This window comes from Delphinus delphis, chromosome 6, assembly GCF_949987515.2.
Source record: "Delphinus delphis chromosome 6, mDelDel1.2, whole genome shotgun sequence".
In the NCBI taxonomy this organism is placed as follows: Eukaryota; Metazoa; Chordata; class Mammalia; order Artiodactyla; family Delphinidae; genus Delphinus; species Delphinus delphis.
Genome location: NC_082688.1, coordinates 578350 through 601974, shown reverse-complemented (window position 1 = coordinate 601974; position 23625 = coordinate 578350). Strand labels below are relative to the sequence as shown.

The window sequence follows — 23625 nt, the reverse complement described above, 5'->3', positions numbered from 1 at the left end:
CTTGACTGAGAAAAGCAGCTGACCACATAGGAGAGCGGCCCTGCAGGCGGCCGGACGCCTCTCCACTGCAATCCCGGGCCCTCGGGGCAGGACGAGGGGACACCGGACCCCCAGCTGCCACTCCCCACAACAGCTACGGGGAGACGTACCCTGCTGCCCCCGGTCCCAAATGCAGAGACACCCAGGATCCCCAGAGACATGGGGGTGCAAAGCCTGGGCCCTGCAGATGTGGCCACTCAGGCCGCTTCAGTTAAATGACAGCGCTAACTTGAAAGCCATTCAAACTGAATTAAACTTTTGTGCGATCATCTCAGTGATTTTTTTAAAGCTTTATTGAGGTGTAATTCACATACCATGGAATTGAACCTTTTAAAGTATACAATTCAGTGTTTCTAGTATATTCAGGCATGTGTAACCATCACCCCTAATCCAGAGCCTGTCATCACCCCGAAAGATCGCCTATCCCCGCCAGCAGCCACCCACCCTGGCCCCCCGCCCTCCTGCACCCATGACCCTGCTCCTGTCCCTGTGGCTTTGCCTGTTCAGGACGCTTCGTGCACACGGAGCCGTAATGCACGTCCTTTCCTGTCTGGCTCCTTCCACTAAGCACGACATTTTCAAGGTTCATCCACACTGCGGCATCTCAGCTGGGTAACGTGCCACGGTGTGGACCCGGCCGCGGGCACGCCTGTGGGCAGGGAGCGCCGGGCCAGACGTGGCTGGTGTATAACTCTCGCGGAACCCGCGGACTCTTCCAGGGTAGCTGCCTCAGGACGCTACCCCCCACCCCCCCGAGTTCTTGCCAACACTGGTCGATCTCTTAGTCCCTCCATGCCAGAGGTGTGATTTTTAACTTCCTGATTTGGCTTAACGATTGTTCCTTTCTTTAAAAATTAAGGTTGCCAACTTTAAACACCAAGGGTCACTGCGATGGTGTCAAACTGAGTCGAGTCACTCCTGCAGCACAAAGGAACCAGCCCTGGGAGTCTTGGCCAGAAGGCTCTTCGGGCCCCGTTCTCACCGGGTGCCAGACTGCAGTGGGGGCCGGGGGTAGAGGTCAGGGGTCACCGCCATTCGGGTGGGCTTTCCTGCTCCCTGCCTGCTCTGACTGAGGGCCTCCTGACGACCAAAAACGAGGCAGAAATCGGAGGAATGACGAATGGCTACTTAAAAACCACATTTTACATTAAATATTCAATGTCACGGGGACAAATCCTTCCAGTGTGTCACGAAGCTGTGTGTCACCAAAGCGGCCACGTCGGGACAAAGGCCCGTGGGCCTCAACCCACTCGGCCCCGGGGGGCACCTGCCAGTCCTCTGGGTTTTCTCTTTGACTTTTTGCGTTTTCTAAGTATTATACAATGAACACACTCCGCTTTGTATTCATGAAAAAAGAAATCAAACCACAGATGTTATTCTTAAAAGTTAAAATAAACTATATGGAATCTTAAGTTACAGGGGATGCCAGCCACCCGCCCACCCGGATGCCCGGGGGTCTGAGCTGCAGAGCCGGCCGCTGTGTCGCTGGCTGTCCGTGACCACCAGACACACGTGCTGTCTCAGGCGGCGGCCAGTGGTCCTGACTCAGGGTCCTGGGGCTGCAGCCAGGACTGGTGGGAAGCCCGGGGGCCCACGTCCCAGACGGCGGGAACTTCTGAGCCCATCTGCTCTCTGCTCATCGCCTGCTCCAGTCTCCTGCTTCCCCCAGGCCCGTTCTGATAGGAGGCCTTGATTTCTTGAGGAGGTTTTCACATTTATTACCATAACATCAGGGCGTTCGGTGTAAATCTTGTTTACGTGTGTGCTTCTCACCTTTCGTGAACGTTCAGCAAGTTTTTACTTCTCTTTTGTTTTCCCTTAATTAGTTTTATCAAAAGTTTAGTTCATTGGTCTTTTCAAAGAACTAGATTTTGGGGAATTCCCTGGCGGTCCAGTGGTTAGGACTCGTTGCTTTCACTGCCGAGGGCCTGGGATGGATCCTTGGTCAGGGAACTAAGATCCCACAAGCCGCTCGGTGTGGCCAGAACAAAACAAAACGAAAACAAAAACACAAACAACTGGTTTTTGGTTTTGTGCCTCCTGATTTAATTATTTAATTAAGCTTTCTCCTTTTTTTTGAGTTATATACATATTTTTTCAGATTCTTTTCTATTACAGGTTATCGTAAGAGATTGACTATAGTTCCCTGTGCTATACAGTAGGGCCTTGTTGGTTATCTATCTTAAATACAGTAGCGTGTGTATGTTAATCCGAAACCCCTAATTTATCCCTCCCCCCACCTTCCCCCTTTGGTAAACACAAGCTTGTTTTCTGTGTCTGTGAGTCTGTTTCTGTTTTGTAAGTTCATTTGCATCCTTCAGATTCCACATATAAGTGAGACCACATGATACTTGCCTTTCTGCCTGACTTACTTCACTTTGCGTGATCATCTCTAGGTCCATCCATGTTGCTGCAAATGGCATGATTTCCTTCCAAGCTTTTCTCTTTATTAACTCCCTCTACTGCCTTTTGTTTCTTGGTTTTGACTTCGGGGGCACGGTTTCCTTCCCCACTGCAGACGAATGCCTTCTGGTTAAACGCAGGCTTCTTGGACCTGCCTTTTGTCGTGATAGCCCAGACGTCCCTCTTCCCTCCGGCCGGCCCTCCTTCCTTGGGAGGTGGAAGCCCCCGGACTGGCCCTCACCCCTGGGGTTTGGGAGCCGCAGCGCTCGCTGGCTCCGGCGATTACTCCACGCGATGAGCTCTCCTTCACAAGCTCTGGTTCTGTATTACCGGCTTGTTGCTGCCGGTCTGCTCGAAGTTTCTAGCGTCTGGCTTCCCCTTGCTCAGGGACAGGCCCCGGCCTGCAGGGTAGCCGGCCCGGGGCAGGACGCCGTGGGCCGTGCGGGGGGCTGCGAGTGGACATTAGCTCAGGGACCAGCAGCACAGTCTCTGGTCTGAAAGCGCAGGGGGTCCCCGTCCGCGAAAGCAGAGACGGGTGCCCAGGTGCTTCCAGGTCCGATGCACCCAGACAGCCAGCCCCCCGTAGGATGCAGCCCTTCCCCACGGGCCCCTACAGACAGAACTGAAAGTCTCCTGTTTTATTTACATTCTCCTTTCAACTCTGACCCTCCAGGGAGATTCACCTGGAGCCAGTTGCTGTGTGCGTGGCTTCCCTGGAGTGTGGGCTGCCCTGGCTGGAGGGGCCGCCCTTCCTTGTCATTCGCACTTTTCTTCTTTAAGCCCTCTTGGCGGGGGCGGGGGCAGGGTCCTCGGCAAATGTGTTCACGTTGGCAGCCTGTAAACACCTGAAGCGGCGGGTCTGATGACCCACCCAGTGCCCCGGCTGAGCCCCGGGGAGAAGCGTGATCACCGAGCTCTGAGCTGGGAGGCTCTCCGCGGCCTTGTGCGATGGACACAGCCCGGGGGGACCCAGACCCACACGGCTGGCCTCGACACCAGGCGCCCCTGTCGCATCTGAGCCTGTCTCTATTTCCTGAGGGAAAATCTCACGTGGCGCTTTGTTTTTTCTTGGAAGTGCCCGTTGTTTAAAAAGAAGGCAAAAACTCTGTACTGGGCGGAAACCAGTTCCCAAGTACCCAGCTCCCGCCCATCTGATTGACATCTGTGCCCCAGAACCAACCAGTTACTGAACTCTTCTGGCCACTGAGGCTTGTCCTCACTCAGGACACGCCCCTGTGCCGGCCTCTACTGATTTACGAATGACGGGATCCTACCAATCTCAGCAGCCCCACCCCCACGGAGGAGGATCCTGGGAAGTTCTCACCTGCGGCAGCGGCCAGTGTCCTGACCAAGGCTGGCTTGGGGCTCTCTGGGCCACAGCCGCCCCAGGCACCTCCACAGCTACTGGGGAATAGAGTTTATTTATTTATATTTTTGGCCACGTGGGGTCTTCCTTGTGGCACGCAGGCTTCTCTCTAGTTGTGGCGTGTGGGTTTTCTCTCTCTGGTTGTGGTCTGTGGACTCTGTAGTTGTGGCCGTACAAGCTCAGTAGTTGTGGTGCACGGGCTCAGTAGTTGTGGCGCACGGGCTTAGTTGCTCCACAGAACGTGGGCTCTTAGTTCCCCCACCAGGGCTCGAACCTGTGTCCCCTGTATTGGAAGGCGGATTCTTTACCACTGGACCACCGGGGAAGTCCCCTGGGGAATAGATTTTAGCTCAGATACAAGGAAGTTTTTCTAAACAACCTCTAAAGTATTGAATTTTAGACCTGGAAGAATCTTAGAGGCCATTTAATCACTCCAATTTTCAGGCTATCTGTAAAATAGAAAAACTTGTAATTGAAATCTTCTTAAGGATTTTTAAAAACTAAACATTTTATTTTGAGATAACTGTAGATATACATATACTTGTAAGAAATAATAATAGATGTCCCATATACCCATACACATATACCCCAAATCACAACCAGGACCTTGTGTTGCTTCAGTGGAAAACCAGAACGCTCCAGCCCCATGGAGCCCTCCTGTTGCCCTTTCACAGCTGCCCCAAGTCGCTGATCTGATCTCCATTCACATCATTTGTCATTTCAAGAAAGTTGCAGAGATGGAGCCACACAGTCTGGCCTTCCCAGGTCTGTGTTCACTCGGCACACTCCCTGAGATGCACACAAGTTGCTGTGTGTGCCCAGGGCTCACCCTTGTTGCTGAGGGGGCTCCCTCGGTGTGGACGCAGTCTGTTTGACCAGCGCCCCCTGAAGGGCATCTAGGCTGTTTCCAGTTTTGGGCTATTAGGAGCAGAGCCGCAATAGTAATCCGTGTACACTGGTGGGCACAGGGATGGTACTTTTTTCATCTTTTTATTATGGAAATAGAAAAGCTGAAGAGTAGTGGGCACACAGAACACCCAGAGAGTAATTCAAACAACGGGACCCCGGGTGGTGAGTGCACAGAGGCAGGGCCAGCCAGGCACCGACAGGCGGACGAGCCACAAGGAAGCCACCAGAAACCCTGACAAGTGCTTGGGTGGAACCCTGGTGGGAAGGCGCCTGGAGCAGGATTCAGAGTAAAAAGCACGATGGGAAAACAGTCAAAAAGCTACACACGGTGACCACCCGACCCGGCTCCCAAGAGAATGGAAAACACACGGCCACACAAACACGTGCACACAAGTGTGATTCACAAGAGCCAAACACTGGAAGCAAAACCCTAATGCCCACCAGTGGACCAACAGAATCGGTCCATCCACACAACAGCATGTGATTCTGCCTTAAAAGGACTGAAGGACTGCCACACGCTACAACGTGAACGATCCTCCAAACCGTGCTGCCGAGGGAGAGAAGCCAGACACGGATCAAACGCTTTATGACTCCACTGATATGAACTGTCCAAAAGGGGCAAATCCACAGACTGGACCACCGGTTGCCCGGGGCTGGGGGAGGCGTGACAGGGAGTGACTGCAGTGGGGACGAGCTAGTGGTGATGGCCGCACAACTCTGTCAGTGTGACAAAAACACTGAACCGTACACTTTAAAAATGAACTTTATGATATGTGAATCATACCGAAGTTTCTAAAAAGCACCCAGCAAAGGTAACAGAGACGCTGAGTACTGGCAATCCTTTCAAGGAGTCTTGCTGCAAAGGGGAACAAAGAAATGGTGTGGGCGCAGGAGGGGAGTGTTTTGTTCGAGATGCAAAGACAAACATCTGTTTCGAGGGGGGAAATGATACCTAGAGGGAGCACCCCAGGAAGATACGTGGGGATGAGGAGGGGGCAGCGCCAGGCCCAGGTGGGCCCCGCGGGAGCGGGCGCGTTCCCAGGGAGGAGGCGGGGACCCACTTCCAGCTGCCGCTTTTCCTCCAGGAGCCAGGGGGGTCCTGGGCTGGGAGGCAGGATGGGGCAGAGGTGAGGAGAGGATGAGGAAGGAGCTGGGCCGGGGGAGGAGCAAGTGCCCGCACGGGGCCCGCGTGACCCCCCCTGAGGCTCACGGTCAAGGGGGACAGAGACCAGTCGGAGGCCAAGCTCCTCCAGCCCCGACAAAGGGACCGGGGCCCAGAGGCCCCCGGTGGGTGGGGCTCGTCAGGGGGAGGGCGTGAGCTGCAAGGACGGACCGGGTGGGGGTGAGGGCTGCAGCGACGGCGAGCCCCAGGTGGGCCGGTGGGAGGGGGCAGCTGAGCTCAGGGACCCTCTGGGGCTGCGAGGGAGGCGGGAATCCTGAGGCTGGACCGGGCAGGGCTGCGGGGAGGCTGGGGGGTGGGAGGTCTGGTCAGAGGAAGGGAGCGTCCACACGGGAATTCGGGGAGGAGGGAGCATGTGTGTGGTGCGGGCCCCGCCCACCTCCAGGCCAGCAGTTTGGGAACCTCAGAGCCCACACTGGTGAGGAAGCAGGGTCCTCGGGGGCACAGCGGCCCAGGACACCTTTTGAGCACTTCTCAAGCATCATGGCAGGCCCTTCTCACAGCAGCCCTGCTGGGTCGTCCTCATCGTCCCTGGTCCTCAGGTAAGGAAGCCTGCACAGGTAAGGCACAGGGAGCTGGCCCAGGGCCACACAGGGAGGAGACTCACACAGCCATAACTGAGCAGAGTCACAGGCCCAACTGAGGAAGGAGGAGTCCAGCGTCAGAGGCAGTTGGGTCTCTGTGTTACTGCTGGGCTCCGGGCTCTGACATCTCCCGAGACACAAGCCTCCCCTGAACCCTGGAGGGTGCTCTCCTGAGTACGGAAAAGGGCAGAGCCCATCTACGGGAGTGTTTCTAGGGTTGGGTGCTGTGACGGTTAATTTTATGTGTCAACGCGACAAGGCCATGGTGCCCAGATATTTGGTCAAGTACAGTCACATGTTGCTGTGAAAGTATTTTTCAGATGAAATTAACCTTGAAGTCAGTAGACAAAACAACACTGGTAAAGCAGAGACTCTCCATGATGTGGGTGGGCCTTGTCCAATCAGTTGACGGCCTTAAGAGAAAAGACTGAGGTCCCCTGAGGAACAGGGATGTCTGCCTCTAGACTCCTCCCTGGGTCTCCAGCCTGTCACCGCCCGCGCCCACCCCCGGGCTGAGAATTCTGGACTTGCCAGCTCCCACAAGTGCGTGACCTAATTCCTTAAAAAACAATCACTCTCTCTGAAAAAACCTAACACAAGGTGCTAAGATCATGGCAGCAAATAAGACATAAATAGGGGTGTCCGTGGGGCGTGTGCTGAGAAGGGAGAGGTCCAGGCACCTGTAGGGGTCCCCCGACTTTAAGGAGCGGCTCCCGGCCTCTCCTGGGGATGGAGCCCCAGGACCCTGTGGGCAGGCACCACCTCGCTCCACCTGCAGGGGCACCGTCTCTAGAGGCTTCTTCTTTCTCCGTGAAGGAGGAAGGGGGACCTTCTGGTGTTCACGGTGTGAAACTGAATGAAGGGACTCCTCATTAAAATGGAGTCGGGAAGGCTGGAAGGGGGAGCTCTCACACACCACCACTCATCGTGTCTGCAGACCCCAAACAGGCAGACATGTACCTCACATGGACCCAGAGGAAAGAGGAGGTTTTCTCCCCGCCGGCAGCAGCCCAGCCAATGGGAAGCGTCGCCACCCTGAACCCCGTTTCCTCCAATGGGCTCTCCTTGCAAGCGGCCCCTCCCAACTTCCTCCTTTTTCTCTGTCAAGTAACATTCCTCTCCTTTATTAGCTGGTCTTGCCTATAGTTTTCGCTGTAGCCCTCTTGTCCTGAGTTGCAATTCTCTGCTGTTCCTGAATAAACCCATTTTGCTGATAAAATAACTGGCTGTTTTATCTTTAATGTCAACCAGAGACTTGGGGGGGCGGGGTACACAGGGGCTCTATGCTTGGCGTCCAGGGTCTCCCGGGCCGCACCACGTGGGGCCCACCTGCCCACACAGGGGCAGCGCCAGCCACGGGAGGTGGGGGCTGGACCAGTCCTGCCGGCTGAGGGAACGACGGAGAGTGGAAGGGTCTCCCTGGGCGGAAGGACGCCCTGACGGACGTCCCCAGAGGGTCGCTGGGGAGGACCACGACTTGCTTCCTCACGTGAGCCTCGGGCCTACCCTCCGGCTCCGACCCAGGGTCCTAGACTGGCTATGCCCAGCCAGGGTGACCCACCCCCGGAGCCCTCCCAGCTGTGCCCACGCCCAGCACCGGCCGCGGGCGCGGGAGGCCCCAGGGGCACCAATTGTGGCCAGTGCACGGCCCAGGACGTGCTCCACAGCCCCCGCCCCTCGCACGCTCGGCCCGCGCCCCGGGGTCGCTTACCTGAGTCAGCGGGGTCCTCCCGGAACCTTGGCCCGGCCGCGGCCACGGCGTCAGCAGCGGGCCCGGACGGCTTTCCCCAGCGCACCAAGGCCGACGAGGCCTGGCGAGCTGTGCGCGGCGGGCCGGGAAGCGCGAGCAGGAGGACCTCCAGGCGGAAGTCCAGAGGGGCGGGGTTGACTCGGGGGGAGGAGCCGGGCCTCTGTTTGGGGGCGCGGTTAGTCCGGAGGGGCGGGGCTGGGTCCGGGGAGGAGCCGGGAGGCAGGCTAGGGTCTTGGTCAGGCCGGTGGGGCGGGGCCGGCTTGGGAGAGCCTCCAGGCCGCCGTTTGGGGGCGTGGTCAGTCCGGGGGCGGGGCTGACGGGGGTGGGGCCGCTCTGCCGCCAGGGGGCGCCGTGGGCCTCAGGAGGCCTGGCCCACCTGGCGCTCCCCGGCCCGCCCCGCCCCTCACCGAGTACCTGGCGCCCGTGTCGGTCCCCGACCCTCCCGTCCTCCTCAGCGGGCCCCCGCAGCCCCACGCCGGTCTCCGGATCCCGGGGCCCCTGCTCCGCGGTCCTCGGCCCCCAGCCACCCCACCGGACCCGTGACGGGACCCCCAACGCCGCCGGCCGCGCCCGCCGCGCTCCGGCCAGGAATCTCCGACTTCCGCCGTGGGGCCGGGCTGGTGTTCACGTCGCCATGCCCTCGCTCGGGGACCTGGTGCGCGACTGGCACCGGGGCGCGCAGGCCGTGGCGCGTGGGGACTGGGACTACGCCCTGCGCCTCTTCTCGAGCGTCCCGGAGCCGCCCGCCAGGATGAGCTTCAACGTGGGCTGCGTGCACCTGCTAGCCGGGGACCCGGAAGCCGCGCTGCGGGTGAGCCAGGGGCCCGACAGCCTGCGCCCCCGGGGTTGGTCGCAGAGACCCCACCCCTGGGGGACGCTGCCCTCTGGCCCTGGGAGGATCGATGAGGGGTGGGATAGAGTCCCAGCTGCAGGGGTGAGCCCAGGACCCCTGCCCTTCCTCCCTGATGGCCACCTGAGGATGTCTCCCCAGGTCCGCCTCCGTGAACACCTAAGCAGGGGAGGCCTGTGTGGGCAGGGGACCCCAGCGGAGCTGAGTCTGGGCCGGGATGGGGGTGCAGGGCTCTGGCACTGCCTCCACTGTGTGGTGACCATGTGCCAGGCTCTGCAGTTTTGGGGAATGGCCGGGATGAACACTGGCTCAGGTGCTCTTGGCCGAGGTGCTAACATACCCGCAAACGGGCTCGAAGCTGGATGGGGCTGGGAAGGGGCACCCAGGGTGTAGGGTTTGGGCTGGGCCTTCTGCAGACACCTGTGGTGATGGCCAGGAGGTAAGGCTTCTGGTTGCTGCCCAAACCCCAGATCTGAGCGCTCACCTGTCTCCCACCCACTCCCCAAAGCAGAACCAAGAGCTGGGGTACACATGGGCGCACACACACGTGCCTCCGCCGAGGGGCCGGCAAGGCCACTCTCCGCCCTTCAAGCCCCCAGGTTTATTACGGTGGTGCGCGCTTCACGGGTGACAACAGAAAGCCAGCAGCACACCGAATCCCCCTCGGAAAGAGCCGGGCTCCCGCGTTGTTCAGGCCATCAGTGACAGCTGCCGAAAACGTGTTCAAGGGACCTACCCTGTCATTCTTCACATCTGTGTATGAATCTACAGTTATCTCAGCAGCAATGTCAGTGTTAAAATGTTATCCAACAAGGGGGGTGCGATCACTGGACACCATGGAATCAGCAGTGTGAGGCCAATCCAGTCACCACTTCCTCTAAACCGTGATTTAACCAGAGGGAGGGGACAGAAGTTCTGCGCAGAGGGGTGTGAGTGTTAAATTCGCCTGCACCCTAACCGCAGACGGAGTAGCAGAGGCATGTTTTTTGGAAATTTTTTAAAAAGCAGATGGAACGGCTACAATTAATAAAACTGGTTGTCTCCGAGGACCTGGACAGGGTGAGAAGGGTGTAGCTGGGAATGCAATCTGTTGCCCTACGGAAGCTTCGATTTCGCTGCTCTGTGTGGCAGGACAACAGACGGGTTTCCCTAGAGCTGAGTGGCCACGTCAGTACTGTGTGCGGACCCTCAACCTCGGGTCAAACTCACTTCAACAAGCCCCCCACTTGGCCATGACACCGATCCAGTTGCCTGGATTTAACTTGATAGCTGCTGTATGCCCCCCTCTTGCTTGTGTTTAACTGGTGGCTGCTGTCCTCCTTAGGAACAGATGATGTCATCTCTGAGTCTAGTTTCAGGAAGAGCTGTGTTTTACACACGTTAAGACTTTAGCGTTTTTGCTCTTTCTGATTCTAATAGATGAGAAGTGCGTCAATTTGTACAAACTACCAAAACTAGGATTTAAAAAAGACAAAAACCTTGCATAACTCCCCCCCCCCAAAGGTAACTATTATTAACGCGATGGAGTGTTTCCTTGTCCTCATGGTAAACAGGTTGGTTTGTGCTGCCACCGAACTGCCCCTGAGTGCATCGCAGGGCACCTTGGGAGCCCAGGCGGCTTTGGGTTGTGGCCGTGATGCATGCGCCCAGCCTCAGACCCAGAGGCCCCCTGGGTGGGCGCGGGAGACCTTCTCCTGCAGGTGGCCATGATGGGGGCCAACACGATTCCTTGATCCATTGCTGGGCATCCGCCTGGACCGCATCTGTGACACAGGAGTGACGGGGTTACAGACCTGGGTGTTCCATGGGCATTTTTGTCCCCAGGCATTTGACCAGGCAGTGACCAAGGATGCCTGCATGGCTGTCGGCTTCTTCCAGCGAGGAGTGGCCAACTTCCAGCTGGGGAGGTGAGCACAGAAGTGCCCTGTTATTTCTCTGATGGCCCTTTGGCTCTGCAGAGCCCTTTCCTGTGTTCCTCTCTGCCCACGGGTCATCTCCTCTTACTCACCCCTCCTGGGCGGCCCCAGGGGAGGCCAGGAACAGGATGCTGTGGTCGTGTGGTGGCAGAAGCAGCGTAGGGCCACACCTTGACCCATGGCTCTTCACGGGGTTCAAGGGACCACAGAGTGCTTGCGCCGGCTTCCCCTCCTTTGCTCCTACATCCCTGCTGTAGCCGGGACAGCGCGATTATACCCGTTCTGCCCACGTGGAAACCGAGGGCAGGGCTGGAGGAGTGGTGCGTCCCAGGACATGGAAGTGATGGGGGTCCTCCCTAGCCACCCGGCCCTCGGCGCCCGGCCCTTCCCAGAGAAGAGATCCGGGCTGCAGGACAGGCCCAGCCCCCACAGAAGGTCCCCTTGGGGGCAGGTGGGCTCTGGGGGAGACCTCTTCTTCTCATCGACCAAGGAGCCTTCCTGGGGGCGATGGGGATTCTGGTGGGGGCTGGGGAGCTTCCAGCGGGGCTCTGCATGGGGAGGCCCGTGGGGTGGGGCCCGAGAAGCAGGCAGGACACGCCCAGGGCACTCTGCATACCGAGGTTTGGGAGAGGGTCTGGGGTACGGGCAGGGGAGCGAGGCGCCCAGAGGACAGAGCTGGAGCCCCACGTGCTGCTCAGCCCGTCTGTGTGTGGACCCCCTGTGTTGAGACCTGGGTGACCACCAGGGCCTCCACCACTGCAGCAGGAGCTGGGGCAGCGTGGGGCTGGGCGAAGCTCCGCCCCCTGCCCTCTGGCAGCTGAGGGCCTCCACGCCAGGCTCCCCTGCCGCCCACAGGTTCCGGGAGGCCCTGTCCGACTTCCAGCGGACCCTGGTACAGCTGAGGGGCAACGCCGCCATCGACTACACCCAGCTGGGCCTGCGGTTCAAGCTGCAGGCCTGGGAGGTGGGCGTGCGGGGAGCGAGACGCGGCTGGGCACTGGGGGTGCTGTCTGTGGGCAGGCGGCCCAGGTGTTCCTTCCAGGCCGCTCGTCCTGAAGACCCCATCCTCCGGGTCCCGCTGTCTTGTCACTGTCACAGCTGGGGCCGTGTTGACTCAGGTGCTCCCTCTGGCCAGAGGGGCCCCCAAATCCCACCGGGGGGTGCAGGGGAGAGTCAGAGGTCAACGAGAGGTGACAGGCTGGGCGGGGGCTGGGCCGAAGCAGGCCTGACTGTGGGCCCCTGGCATCCCCGCCCTGGGGTTCTCGCTTGGCGCCGTTCCTGGCCTCCTGGGGCGGGGTGGGCACTGATGGAGTGGCTTAGGAGGAGCGCCCATGCACTCCCAGAAACGTGCTGCCTCGGAGCCCCTGGGAACCAGCTGTGTCCCAGTAAGCCAGCCGCGGGGGACGTCCCGCCGGGGTGGCCCCGGCCCAGGGCACTGTGTGCAAGGCGGGCTGTGGGAGTCGGCCGGCCGTGACCCCAGCAGGCCATGTGACAGCAGCTCTGGGAGCGGGACAGAGACTGCCGCGGGTGAGCGGTCCGCACCCTCCGCCCTCGGCTCCCGGGAGCGTGGCCACTTGCTGCTGCTTCGCACATCCAGCCCAAAACGTCCTTCCACACGGGGGGAGGGGCGGGCGGAGAGAGGCCTTCCTCAGACAGCACCCCAGACTCCTGGGGGCTCAGTAAGCAGGGCAGCACGGGGAGGAGGGGGTCAGGCCAAATGCAGGATGGGGCTGCGAAGGCCGAGAGGCTGCGTCCAGAGATGGGAGGTCCGCCTGACATTCAGAGCAGAGAAGCAGGGAGGGCTGATCCGCTCCGCCTGGGGGTCTGGGGAGTGAGGCCTGCGGGGCAGAGCCGGCCCCGGGGCAGAGCCAGGTGTGGGACCAGGCGGTGGGGCTGGGGGCAGAGCTGGTGGGGGTGGGGCTGGGGGGCGTCCTGGGCCTGCCGTCACCCCCACCTCACTCTCAGGTGCTCTTCAGCGTGGCTGCAGTGCAGAGCCAGCTGGGGCTCTGGGCGGAGGCCACCCACAGCCTAGAGGAAGCCATCTCCAAGGGGCCGGAAGGGGCCCGCGATGACCTGGACATCGCCCTGGGCCAAGTGCAGGTGAGGGGCAGGTGAGGGGGCAGGTGAGGGGCAGGTGGGAGGTAGGTGAGGGGGCAGGTGAGGGGCAGGTGAGGGGGCAGGTGAGGGCAGGTGAGGGGGAAGGTGAGGGGGAAGGTGGGGGCAGGTGAGGGCTGGTGAGGGGAGGTGAGGGGGCAGGTGAGGGGCAGGTGGGAGGCAGGTGAGGGGCAGGTGGGGGGAGGTGAGGGGGCAGGTGAGGGGCAGGTGAGGGGGCAGGTGAGGGGAGGTGAGGAGAGGTGAGGGGGCAGGTGGGGGGCAGGTGAGAGGTGAGGGGGCAGGTGGGGGGCAGGTGAGAGGTGAGGGAGCAGGTGGGGGCAGGTGAGAGGTGAGGGGGCAGGTGAGGGGAGGTGAGGGGGCAGGTGAGGGGCAGGTGGGGGGCAGGGGAGGGGCAGGTGAGGGGAGGTGAAGGGGCAGGTGGGGGGCAGATGAGGGGAGGTGAGGGGGCAGGCGGGGGGCAGGTGAGGGGGCAGGTGAGGGGCAGGTGGGGGGCAGGTAGGCAGGTGAGGGGAGGTGAGGGGGCAGGTGAGGGGAGGTAAGGGGGAAGGTGGGGGCAGGTGAGGGGAGGTGAAGGGGCAGGTGAGTGGCAAGTGGGGGGAAGGTGAGGGCAGGTGAGGGGGAAGGTGGGGGGCAGGTGAGCAGAGCCAGACTCCTAAGCTGACTCAGGTAGCTTGCCCAGCCCATAGCCTGCAGTTTGGGGCTCACATCTGTCCGGCCCCCAAGACTGACTATATGAGCTGAAGAAACTTCTGGAGGGAGGCAGCCTATGTGCCCAGGTGTGGGCTGGACTTCCCATGGGCTATGGGAAGTAGGTGACAGGGCCAAGCCGTCCCTTCTGCTTTGAGGCTCCTGCAGCCTCAGGCCTGGCCCAGTGCTCAGGTCTGCATTGTCTGGACCCCCCTCCAGAAACAGGCCCCCCTGCAGCCTCGGCAGGTCCCCAGGGGTGAGGTCTTCCGGCCGCACAGGCGGCACCTGGAGCACCTGGAGCCCGTGGATTTCTTGGGCAAGGCCAAGGTAAGGGAGGGGTAGCTTCTCGCTTCTCAGGCCCCAGGGGCTCAGGGGCCAGCAGCACCCAGCAGGCCGCAGAGCGGCGGGCAGCCAGGCCCCTGCTGAGCTCACACCGTGTCCCGAGCTTCCAGGCTGAGTTCACAGGGACACCCGCAGGCTGAGTTCACAGGGTCATCAAGGCCTTGGTGGGTGGACAGAGGACACAAGGCTCCTGGGGCGGGCAGCAGTGTTTCCAAATGGGGCTCACAGATCTGGGTCTTGGAACCTGGCGGTGAAGCCCACCAGAAGCTGCTGAGGACCCCCAAGGTGGTGCCGAACCTGCCTACCTCCGCCTTCGACTCGCTCTTCTGGCCTCAGCATCTCCTGGGTTTTGTGTTTCTGTGTCCTCCCTGCATCTCTGCCTCAGAGAGCAAGACCCTGGGGAGGCCCGAGGCAGGCTGGCCTGGGCCACCTCTGCCCACCCTGGGTCAGGGCAGGGCAGCAAAGTCACAGGATGATGGGGAGCAGCTCGCCCCAAAGGCGGGAAAGGAGGTTCCCTGTGCACAAAGGAAGATGCACTCTGCTTTCCAGCTGGTGGCCCTCAGCCAGGCCTGACACGCCCCCGGTCACCCGAGGGCTAGGTGTCGTGCGTCTTTGCCGGAGGGCTGCGTGGACGAGGGGGCTCTGAGCTGCATTAATCCATCAACTTGGAGTCCTGTTATCACAGGAGATGACTGCTTCTAAGAAACAAGAATATTTTAAAGGTTGTACGAAAAATAAGTTAAAATGATCAGCACAGATGTTTTCCTTCTTCAAACATATTTTTCCCACCTCCCTGCCCCCACCACGTGGTCCAACGTCTTTGGGCCAGGCTTGGGCAGCATCCCCTGGGCAGATGGGAGACTTCGGGGTTCAGAATGGGCAGCGAGGGCTGGGCACCCCTGACTCGGCCGGCCCCTTGCTGTCCCTCCGCAGGTGGTGGCCTCCGCCATCCCTGACGGCCCGCACGAGGACGCCCGGCCTCAGCAGCCACAGGTGGGTGGGCAGCCTTCCGGCCACCTGACTTCTCCTCTGACGTTTTGCAGGTGGGGCCTTCCAGACCATTACACTTAAGGATGCCTTAAACCCTCCCCGCGGGCTTCTCAACGTCTTTCTGATCTAAACGTGGGGGGCGTCCCATCCCGGGAGAGAGCCAGTGAAAACTGTGCAGCCTTGCCCCCCAGCCCCTGACGCTCCGTGGGGTCTGCATCCTGAGGAGGGGGGTCACTGTGTGCCCACAGGGTCTCTACGCACGTGGTGAAGCCAGGCCTGGGGCTGCCGAACGGTAGGAAGGGGCCGTGGCCCCCCACTCTTCTTCCCCTGTCGGCAGAGCCCCTTTGCAGGCCCAGTGTGGCCACTCCGGGCCAGGGGCCAGGTGGCTGTGTCCCCTTTCTGGACCGGCTGGAGCCCCGGTGCAGGGCGAGGGGTCCCGCCTTGCTCAGCCCTCCCTGTGCCCCCGTTTGTCCTGAGCCTGTTCTGCTCCTGGGGAAAGAGCCTGCCTGCCCCTCACTGAAGCTCTGCTCAGGCCTGGCGGTGGGCACCAGAGGCACCGGGGTGGGGTGCAGGCTGGGCTGCAGGCCGACGGGAGCAGCCCTGCCGGCCCCGCCAGATGCAGCCTCACAGGTGGTGGTCCGACTGGGGTGCTGTTTGTTTCCAGCTCAGGGCTCTCCTAGGCCCACCTTTCATGGAGGACCTCGACCTCTGTGCTGGCTGGGTGAGGCCTGAGAACGAGGACCCCTCCCCCTTCCCTCCAGGGCCCGTGACACAGGCCCCTCCAGACCTGGTACCCGCTGTGGCCCCAGGACGCCCCTTGATGCGGAGACGGAGGTCAGCTCTGGCCAGGCTGGGCGGGCTGACCACGGCACACTGGTCACCAATGATGAGCAGGTGGGTGAGCCCGGGCAGGGCAGGCAGGGGCCGTAGTATTTGGAGGACCCCCGCCCCAGGCTGAGCTTCGGGACCAGCCACAGCTGGGCCCTGCAAGGGTCTCAGGGCAGGGCAGGTGGCCTCATCACCGGCTGGGGGATAGAGATTTGGCTTCCTCAGGCAGTCCAGGGCCTTGGCGGGAGCCAGCCACAGTGACCGGACGCCATAGGTCAGGGACACACTGCTGCTCACGTGTGCACAGACAGGAGCCTGGGTGTCTGCTCCCCACCCTGGGCCCGGCAGAGGCCTGCAGCCCGTGCGTCATAGCCATGAGGCTCCCACCCCTCAGCTGGGGCCCCCGGCCTTCCTTCTTGGACATGGGACTCCCCGAGATGCCCCAGGCACTGGGAGAGGCCGAGGAAGGGAGGGGCACAGGGTTCTCCTGGGCAGGTGTGCCGGGAGCACGGAGAAGGTGGTTACATTTCACATTCAGTTTATCAAAGGACTCAGTTTAAAACGAGACGGTCACTTCACTTCCTCTTTCACTGATGTCCAGCTAACTCGGTGGACAGTTGGTGCCCTTGAAAGCCATCCATCACAGCTGGGCTTGACGAAACCCCGTGGCCCTGAGTTCACATACTGGGCGTTCGAGCACTTGACCCTCCTGACGGTGGGCAACAGCTTCCTAATTATTTAAACAGCTGACAAGTCTGATAAGAATCTAAACACTCCGTTTACAAACTTAGTCCAACTTTCAGATCCCACCTGAAATCAGCATCTGAGTCAGCTGGTCGGTGTGGCCAGGACTGGGGCCCTCTGGGGTTTCTGCCGCCCCTCAGCACACCCACTGCTTAGGGTCCCAACAAGGGTGAAGTCCAGCGGGTCCCTGGCTTCGGTCCCCAGCCCCCAGGGTCACCGGGAACCCAGCTGGAGCTGCCGCCTCCTGGTGGGCCAGGGGAAGACGGATTGGTGCCCACAGTGCACGGTGGCCTGTCTGTAGTCTCCAGGCCTATAGGGACCTGGTTCATGCCCCGGATTCACCTCCAACGCCGTTAGATTTGTGGCCTCCTGCCTGGCCAGGCTGTCTTGCAGGCCATGCCCCTCACCACTGGCTCTGCTTGGACAGTGTCTGGGCACCGCCCCTGACGAGCTCCAGGCCCAGGGAAAGCTACCTCCACCCTCAGGGCCCCACCCCGGCCTCAACCCCACCCCGGCCCGGCAGAGCCCCAGCCTGCGGCTTCCCTTGCAGAAGCCTCACGTGGAGCAAGTTGGCCAGTGGGTCCCTCCAGGTGAGGCGCCCTGAGCAGCTGGTAGTGGGAGGGCACTTTGTGGAGGGAGCCCCAGGCAGGTATCTGGGCGGGGCTGGGAGCAGCCTCTTTGTCCTCCAGGGAGGAAGCTGGTGGGCTTGGGGCTCCCGGTGGTGTCAGCATCTCCTCTACTCCGACACGTTCTACTCTGGGGGTCGGTAGCCACCGGAGTCCCTGACTCCTCCCCGCTCCGCAGGGCTGCTGGTGGCTGGGGGGCTGGGCCCTGGCTCCTCTGAGGATCCTGCAGGCGCTGGGGTAAGAGGCACTGGCTCTCATAAGGGATGAGGGGCTCCAAGGCCAGACCCCATCCTCCGAATGCCTCTAGGGACCCCAGCTAAAGAAGCCTCACGAGTCCAGAGCCCCAGCCCCTCCCACCCTCCCGGTCCCTGCCCTGCCCCCTGGCCTGAAGCCCACCCTGGCAGTCCTGGGCACACAGATCTGGGGCCTTGGACCCAGGGTGTGGCTGCAGGGGGCCCCGAGTCCTTGGTGACCTTCACAGTGCAGTGCACCTTCACCCTGGCCCTGAGGGCCCCGAGAGGAGCTGACCTGTCCAGCCTGCGGGCCCTGATGAGCCAGGCCCTCCCTCTCCAGGCCCAGAGTGGGCAGCTCAGGTGAGCTGGAAAGCCGGGTGGGAGGGCTCCAAGCTGGGCACCTATTAGTCCCGGCCCTGGGAGAGGCTTTTGAGGTCAGAGGTCAGCACCCTCCCTAAAGCCCCTGCCCGCGCTGCCCACTCTGAGGCATCTCTTTGCAGTTACCGAGACCCTAGTGACAGCAGGGGCTGGGTGCCCCTCACCGGGGAGGAGGCACTGCAGAGGGCCTGGCGGGGCGCGGCTGCCGGCTCTGGGGAGCTGCGGCTACGGTGCCAGGTGAGCCGGGGCGGGAGGCGGCCTGGGGCGGGGATGTCCAGCCCTTCTCTCCGTGCCGAGCTTACCCTACAGCCCTCCCCGCTGCCACAGGGAGTGGGCGGCCGGCCTGTCCTCTACCAGGTGGTGGCCCGGCACGGCTACTCTGCCCAGGGGCCCGAGGACCTGGCCCTGCAGCCCGGAGACACGGTGGACGTCTTGTGCGAAGGTAGAGCTGGCACTGCCCCCGCCCCCCATCGCCCTGCCGGGGCCCCGGGGCAGACGCGGTGTCTGCGAGCAGATGTGGTGATGCCCTGACGCCCCCTGCAGTGGACCAGGCGTGGCTGGAGGGCCACTGTGACGGCCGCGTCGGGATTTTCCCCAAGTGCTTCGTGGTCCCGGCCGGCCGGCGCACATGAGGAGCTTGGCGCTAAGGAGTCTGTGGCAAGGAGGGTTTAATAAAGGCGATCTTCCCCCCAAGGTGTGGTCCGTCTTCTGGGCTTGGCCACTGAGGGGACCTGACTGAGGCTTCCGAGGGTGTGGGGTGGCCACTCCGGGAAAAGCCCACAGAGCCTGAACACTGGCTCTGTCAGCTCCTGGAGAGGCCAGGGCCCGCTGCCGGCCCCTCCCAAAGAGCCGGCCCCCTCTACCTCCAGCAGTCACCCCTACCCCCAGGCTTGGCCTGGCCCTGAACCCGTAGGTCTGCAGTCACACAGCCCTGAGGGCTGCAGGGGTCGCGATGGCCCAGCCCTCGTGCAACATGGGAAACCTGCTGGGGCGCCGGCACCTGAAGGCCATGGTCGGGGCCACGGTACAGCCTCTGTGGCCAGAATGACCCCAATGGCAAAAGGGGGCCATGTGACCACGGGGCCAGAGCCCACAGGGCGAGCCTTGGGGGTCGGGGCTCAGGAAGGCTCCGGCCAGCTCAGGCCTCTGCCTTCCAGCACCAGGTGGCAGCCAGCCTAGTCCCGGAGCCAGAGCTGCACCACAGTGGCCCCGAGAATGGCCGTGAGGGTCAGCACCAAAAAGACGACTCCGGCCACCCAGACGCCATAGCTCTGTGCCCGCCACTGGGCGGGTGCCTCGGCTGGGATCAGGCTGGTCAGGTTCAGCATGTAGCCCAGCGTCCAGCCGATGTCGGTGCCACCGGCCTGCGGGCCACACGGCCGGTCAGGCTGCAGGCAGCGGCCCGAAGCCCCAACCCCCTCTCGCCCTGAGCCGTCACCTGCTCGCGGAACTCGATGCCGCCCCAGGTCTCCTGGCTGAACCCGTAGCCCTCGAGCAGGAGTGTGAGGATGTACAGGCCCGAGGCACAGTAGTCGCGCAGCTGGCCGTCCTGCCCGGGCGAGCTCGCCTCCACCTGGGGGCCCGGGAGGCCAGGAGCCCCATGAGGCCTCACCTCCTGGGCCCCCAAGGCTGGCGCCCCTCGGAGGCGTGCCCCTGAGTCTCCTGCCTGGAGCCCCCCAGCCCCCCGGCCACACTGCCTGGGACGGGGTCCCCGCTCGGTGGGGTCTGCAGCCCAGGGAGCTGGGGCCCAGGTGGGGGGCGGGCGGCCCGCATCCACCCACCAGCTTCCAGGGCCTCTGGCAGAACTCCCAGATGGTGGCATTGGCCGTGGCCAGCGGCGGCCTGGAGGTGAGGTTCAGGAAGTGGAAGGTGTGGTAGAAGTTGGAGAAGGCCTGGGGGAGGGGGTGAAGTGCCCGGCAGGGCGCAAGGCGGGGGCCCAGGATGAGCCAGGTTCCGCCCCGCCCCACCCCGCCCCACCCCACCTGGGGTCCCAGGCTCCCCAAGGGCCCCCTGGGGTCGGGCCCTGGGGCCCCGAGGGGAAGCTTGGCCCCGAGGGCAGGCCGCAGGGGCTCACGTAGAACTGTCCCCGCACGGGGGGCTGGTAGACGCTGTCGAAGGCGCAGTCTCCTCGGCCGTCGCAGCTGGAGAAGTTGAAGAGACCCCGGATGGCGGCGACACAGGCCCCGGGGTTCCCCGTCCCCTCCACAGTGAGGTTCTGGCCGAGGTCTCGGGGGGCTGCGGCCTGGACGCAGGGCGACCCGTACAGGGGGGCCAGGGCCAGCGTGCCCCGGTAGCCGCTGTGGTAGCAGGGGTGACGCACCAGGAGGCTCGGGCTGCTCTGCGGGGAGGGTGGGGGCACCTCTGAGCACCCGCCTGGCAGGGTGCCCCGCCCCCTCCCGCAGAGCAGCCCACCTGCACCAGCCCGGCCAGGAGCCGGTTCAGCATCTGGTCGCGCCCGAAGCAGAGGTAGCTGTGGGTGTAGACGCTGTGTTCTGTGCCATAGAGGCGGAGGGTGGCCTGGGTGGTGGTGTCCAGGATGGGGCCCCCAGGCACAAAGGTGATCTGGGCGGAGGCCCCACCCATGTCCAGGGCGCCCACCAACGTCCCCTCCAGAGGCTGGATCCATTCTCCGGAGAAGGAGTACTGACCACAGACAGGGGGCACTGAGTCCTGGGGCCGCGATGACCCCCCCGAGTGCCCCTCCCACCCTGGGGCCGGCCACGATGACCCCCCCGGGCGCCCCTCCCACCCGGGGGCCGTCTGTGGCACCTGCACCAGCAGGCCCAGGACGTAGTTGATGGTGACCCAACCTAAGGCCCCTTCGTCCTGCCCAGCCAGGAGCTCAGCGCCCCAGAAGGCCACGGGAGACCGGCTCAGGGCCTGGCTGACCGCTGCGAAGACGTCCTCCACCTGAGAGCTGTTCTTCTGGCTGCGCGGAGAGGACAGGCCGCTGGAGCTGGCAGAAGCCACCCCTCCCCCATCCCGCCTGAGCAGGACCACAGCTCTCACGCTGCACCCCAGGGACGCGTGCGGGCCCGCGCCAGCCCCCACACCTGAGCAGCCTCATGCCGCCTGTGGCCCCCAGGAACATGGGCGTTTGCTGACGCTTGGCCTTTGGGATCAGTGCCAGCGCCTCCTCCAGGCAGCCCTGCAGGCTCTCGCCAGCCTGTGCAGGGTCAGAGGCGTAGGAAGAGATGCCAGGCCCTGAAACACACCACCACAGGACAAGGCTCCAGGCCCCGAAGGAAGCTGAGCTGAAAAGCAGCCCCCGAAGATGCATCATGCCCCTCGGAGCCTGCGGACGGGACCGTATCTGGAAAAAGGGTCTTTGCAGATGTCCTTAAGTTAGGGATCTTAAGATGAGATCACCCTGGATTCCCCAGGTGGGCCCTGAAACCGACTGGCCTCCTCACAAGAGACAGAAGAGGGAGATTTGAGACACACGGGAGAGGCCACGTGAAGTCCGAGGGAGAGGTTGGAGGGATGCCACGTCTGGAGCCCCAGGAGCTGGAAGGGTTTGTTTCGGGTCTCTGCGGGCTCAGGCAGGACAGATCCAGAGCCCTGGCCCGGCTCCCACTGACCGGCTGGGCACCCTGGGGCAACTCACTGAACCTCTCTGAGCCCCTTTTCTTTAGGCTGATTTGCTACTGCCCAGCTCCAGCCTGTGGCACTTCCCAAACCTCCACCCAGCTGGGAACCCCAGCCGGGCAGCGGCTGGCAGCTCCCAGCACCTGTCCACCGCCGACGGAACTGCCCACTGACCTTTCGCCCGGCAGGCCAGGGCCTGGCTGACCACACCTGTGTCATTCTCCTTGTTTGCCAGCCACTGATACACAAAGAGTGATGTGTGGGAGGACCCAGCGTCGAACACGATCCCGAACTGGGAGTGACACCAGGGTCAGGAGGGCGTAGGGGCCGTCACGGCCCAGCCCAGCCTCCCCTGGGTGGGGTCTGGGGGCACACCTTGGTGTCTGCAGGCAGGAGGACGTTGGTGGCCTCCACCAGGAAGAGAATGAGCGTGGTGAGGCCTGAGACCGCTGCAGCCCCCAGCAGGGCTGTGAAGGCCCGTTCCTTCCATGTCAGCCCCATGGGGGTGGGACTGGCACCTGTGGGGTTGGCAGCAGTGAGCACCCAGACTCTGCTGCCTGCAGATGCCGCTGCCCTGGAGAGCCCCTCGGTCCTCCCCGGGGCTCAGACAGCCCACCCCGGCTGGGTCGATGGGCAGGACTAAAGACCACGCCGGAGAGCCAGGCTGCGCATGGTGTCACAGCGTCACAGGGGCCGGCAGGGGCCGGGCACCGGGACGCCCTGTCTGGCGACAGGCTAGGCTGCAACACACAGCAATGAGGAGGTCCCGGAGACCCCCTTTCTAGTGCCACGCCGGGGCCCAGCGGAGCCACCCCCGTGTGATCTGCCAGCCCCACTGCCCGCACCCTCCCAGGACCCCAGCTCCCCTCCCGTCCCCCACAGGATAAGGAGCCCCAGATCCACAGTGAACTCCGGGAACCCAGGGCCCCACCTCTCCCACCTACCTGGCTCCTCCCTGCAGCCCTCACCCCAGGCCTCTCCCAGGACAGTTTTCCAAGAGTCCTGGGGTCAGGCCTGAACTCGGTGGGGACAGCTGACCGACTGCCTGGATGTCTAATTGTTGCCAAGCAGGTCAGCGGGTCCCGGGAAGCACGGTTTCTCTACTGAAGGACCTGAAGGCTGAGGGGTTCTGAACAGATTCATCTGGTTTCTGTTTAAAAACCCAACCTCGGGCTTCTCGGATCTGAACCTTTTCACTTGGCCCCATGACGATCCCTCGCAGCCGGCCCAGGCTGACCCAGGAATGTGGTTTGCACGGGGCCACGGCACCAGCTCAGTGGCTGAGGCCTCTGCAGGGCCCTCTCCAGCCCCCAAACGTCCCTGAGCGGAGACCCACGCACACGAGGTCACCAGGGGCCTCGGGCCAGTTGCCACCACTGTCCAAAGGAAATGGTCTGAGGTCTGCAGAGCTTTGAGGCTCATGGACTTTGTGCGGCATCAGTATCCCCGCAGGAATGCGGCTGTTCCCAGGGGGCGTCCGCCTCTCAGGGCGAATGCAGGGCCCTGGGCTCCAGGCGGCCCGTCTGCGTCATGATCCCATTTTAAGAAGGGAAGAGCGAGGCTCAGAGAGGACGGGTGATCTGCTCGAGCCGCCGCCAGGCCAGGCCGGACGGGACCCAGCCTGTGTCCCCAAAAGCACGCTGGCCACAGGCCACTCACAGAGACAGACCAGTTACAGGCAGGGCCAGGGACACCGGTACCCCCCTCACACCCCCCTCCAGGGCGTGTAGCACCCTGAGCCCCCAGCCTGAGCCCCCAGTGGGTGGGCAGAGAGGCTGGGTAGACTCCACACAGAGCACGCCCTCAGGACCGGTCAGCACCCCCAGTCCAAGACGGCCCCTCACCTGGGCTGGTGGGTAAGCAGTGGCAGCAGCGTGGAAGCTGGCCCGTCTGTCGCCTCTCAGGCACCTGCCAGGTGCCGTCCCGCCTCTGCCCGCCACCCGACGCTGGTCACCGCTCCCCTGAGCCCGGGTCCGCTGTCAGGCAGGTGACGAGCCGCTGCTGCCTGCCCCCACCTGGGGTCACCACCCCCGGCCAGGGTGGTCCCCTCCGAGGCTGCTCAGACTTTGCCCTCCGACCCCGCCCTTCCCCAGTGGG

The 23625-nt window shown here is 62.7% G+C and overlaps 3 protein-coding genes across 12 annotated transcripts in view; 1 reads left to right on the top strand and 2 right to left on the bottom strand.

The window, feature by feature from the left end:
* Positions 1 to 8329, bottom strand: part of EXD3 (exonuclease 3'-5' domain containing 3) — a 76421-nt gene extending 68092 nt beyond the window's left edge. For both annotated transcript variants that reach the window (XM_060013692.1, XM_060013694.1), the window contains exon 1: positions 8193 to 8329. The gene's annotated coding sequence lies outside the window, so the exon portion shown is untranslated. The remainder of the gene's footprint in view (positions 1 to 8192) is intronic.
* A 285-nt stretch (positions 8330 to 8614) lies between these two features.
* Positions 8615 to 18622, top strand: NOXA1 (NADPH oxidase activator 1). The gene is made up of 14 exons (XM_060013691.2): positions 8615 to 9042; positions 10906 to 10988; positions 11853 to 11961; positions 12963 to 13097; positions 14019 to 14126; positions 15075 to 15134; positions 15380 to 15423; positions 15893 to 16025; positions 17131 to 17293; positions 17508 to 17566; positions 17768 to 17922; positions 18063 to 18177; positions 18268 to 18382; positions 18484 to 18622. The coding sequence occupies exons 1-14, from the start codon at positions 8866 to 8868 to the stop codon at positions 18570 to 18572; spliced, it is 1545 nt and encodes a 514-aa protein (XP_059869674.1). The 5' UTR covers positions 8615 to 8865; the 3' UTR covers positions 18573 to 18622.
* ENTPD8 (ectonucleoside triphosphate diphosphohydrolase 8) lies at positions 18617 to 23625 on the bottom strand. 9 transcript variants are annotated; one of them, XM_060013685.2, is made up of 10 exons: positions 23373 to 23625; positions 21904 to 22046; positions 21703 to 21820; positions 20994 to 21144; positions 20710 to 20869; positions 20353 to 20583; positions 20015 to 20278; positions 19722 to 19782; positions 19379 to 19513; positions 18618 to 19304 (listed from the first exon to the last, which is right to left on the bottom strand). In XM_060013685.2, exons 2-10 carry the CDS (start codon positions 22027 to 22029, stop codon positions 18862 to 18864), a joined length of 1689 nt encoding a protein of 562 aa, XP_059869668.1. In that variant the 5' UTR covers positions 22030 to 22046; positions 23373 to 23625; the 3' UTR covers positions 18618 to 18861. The 9 variants fall into 9 exon arrangements, with proteins under 9 accessions (XP_059869666.1, XP_059869668.1, XP_059869664.1 ...); XM_060013681.2 differs by having other exon boundaries at positions 18619 to 19304; positions 19722 to 19832; positions 20015 to 20273; XM_060013684.2 differs by having other exon boundaries at positions 18619 to 19304; positions 19722 to 19832; positions 20751 to 20869.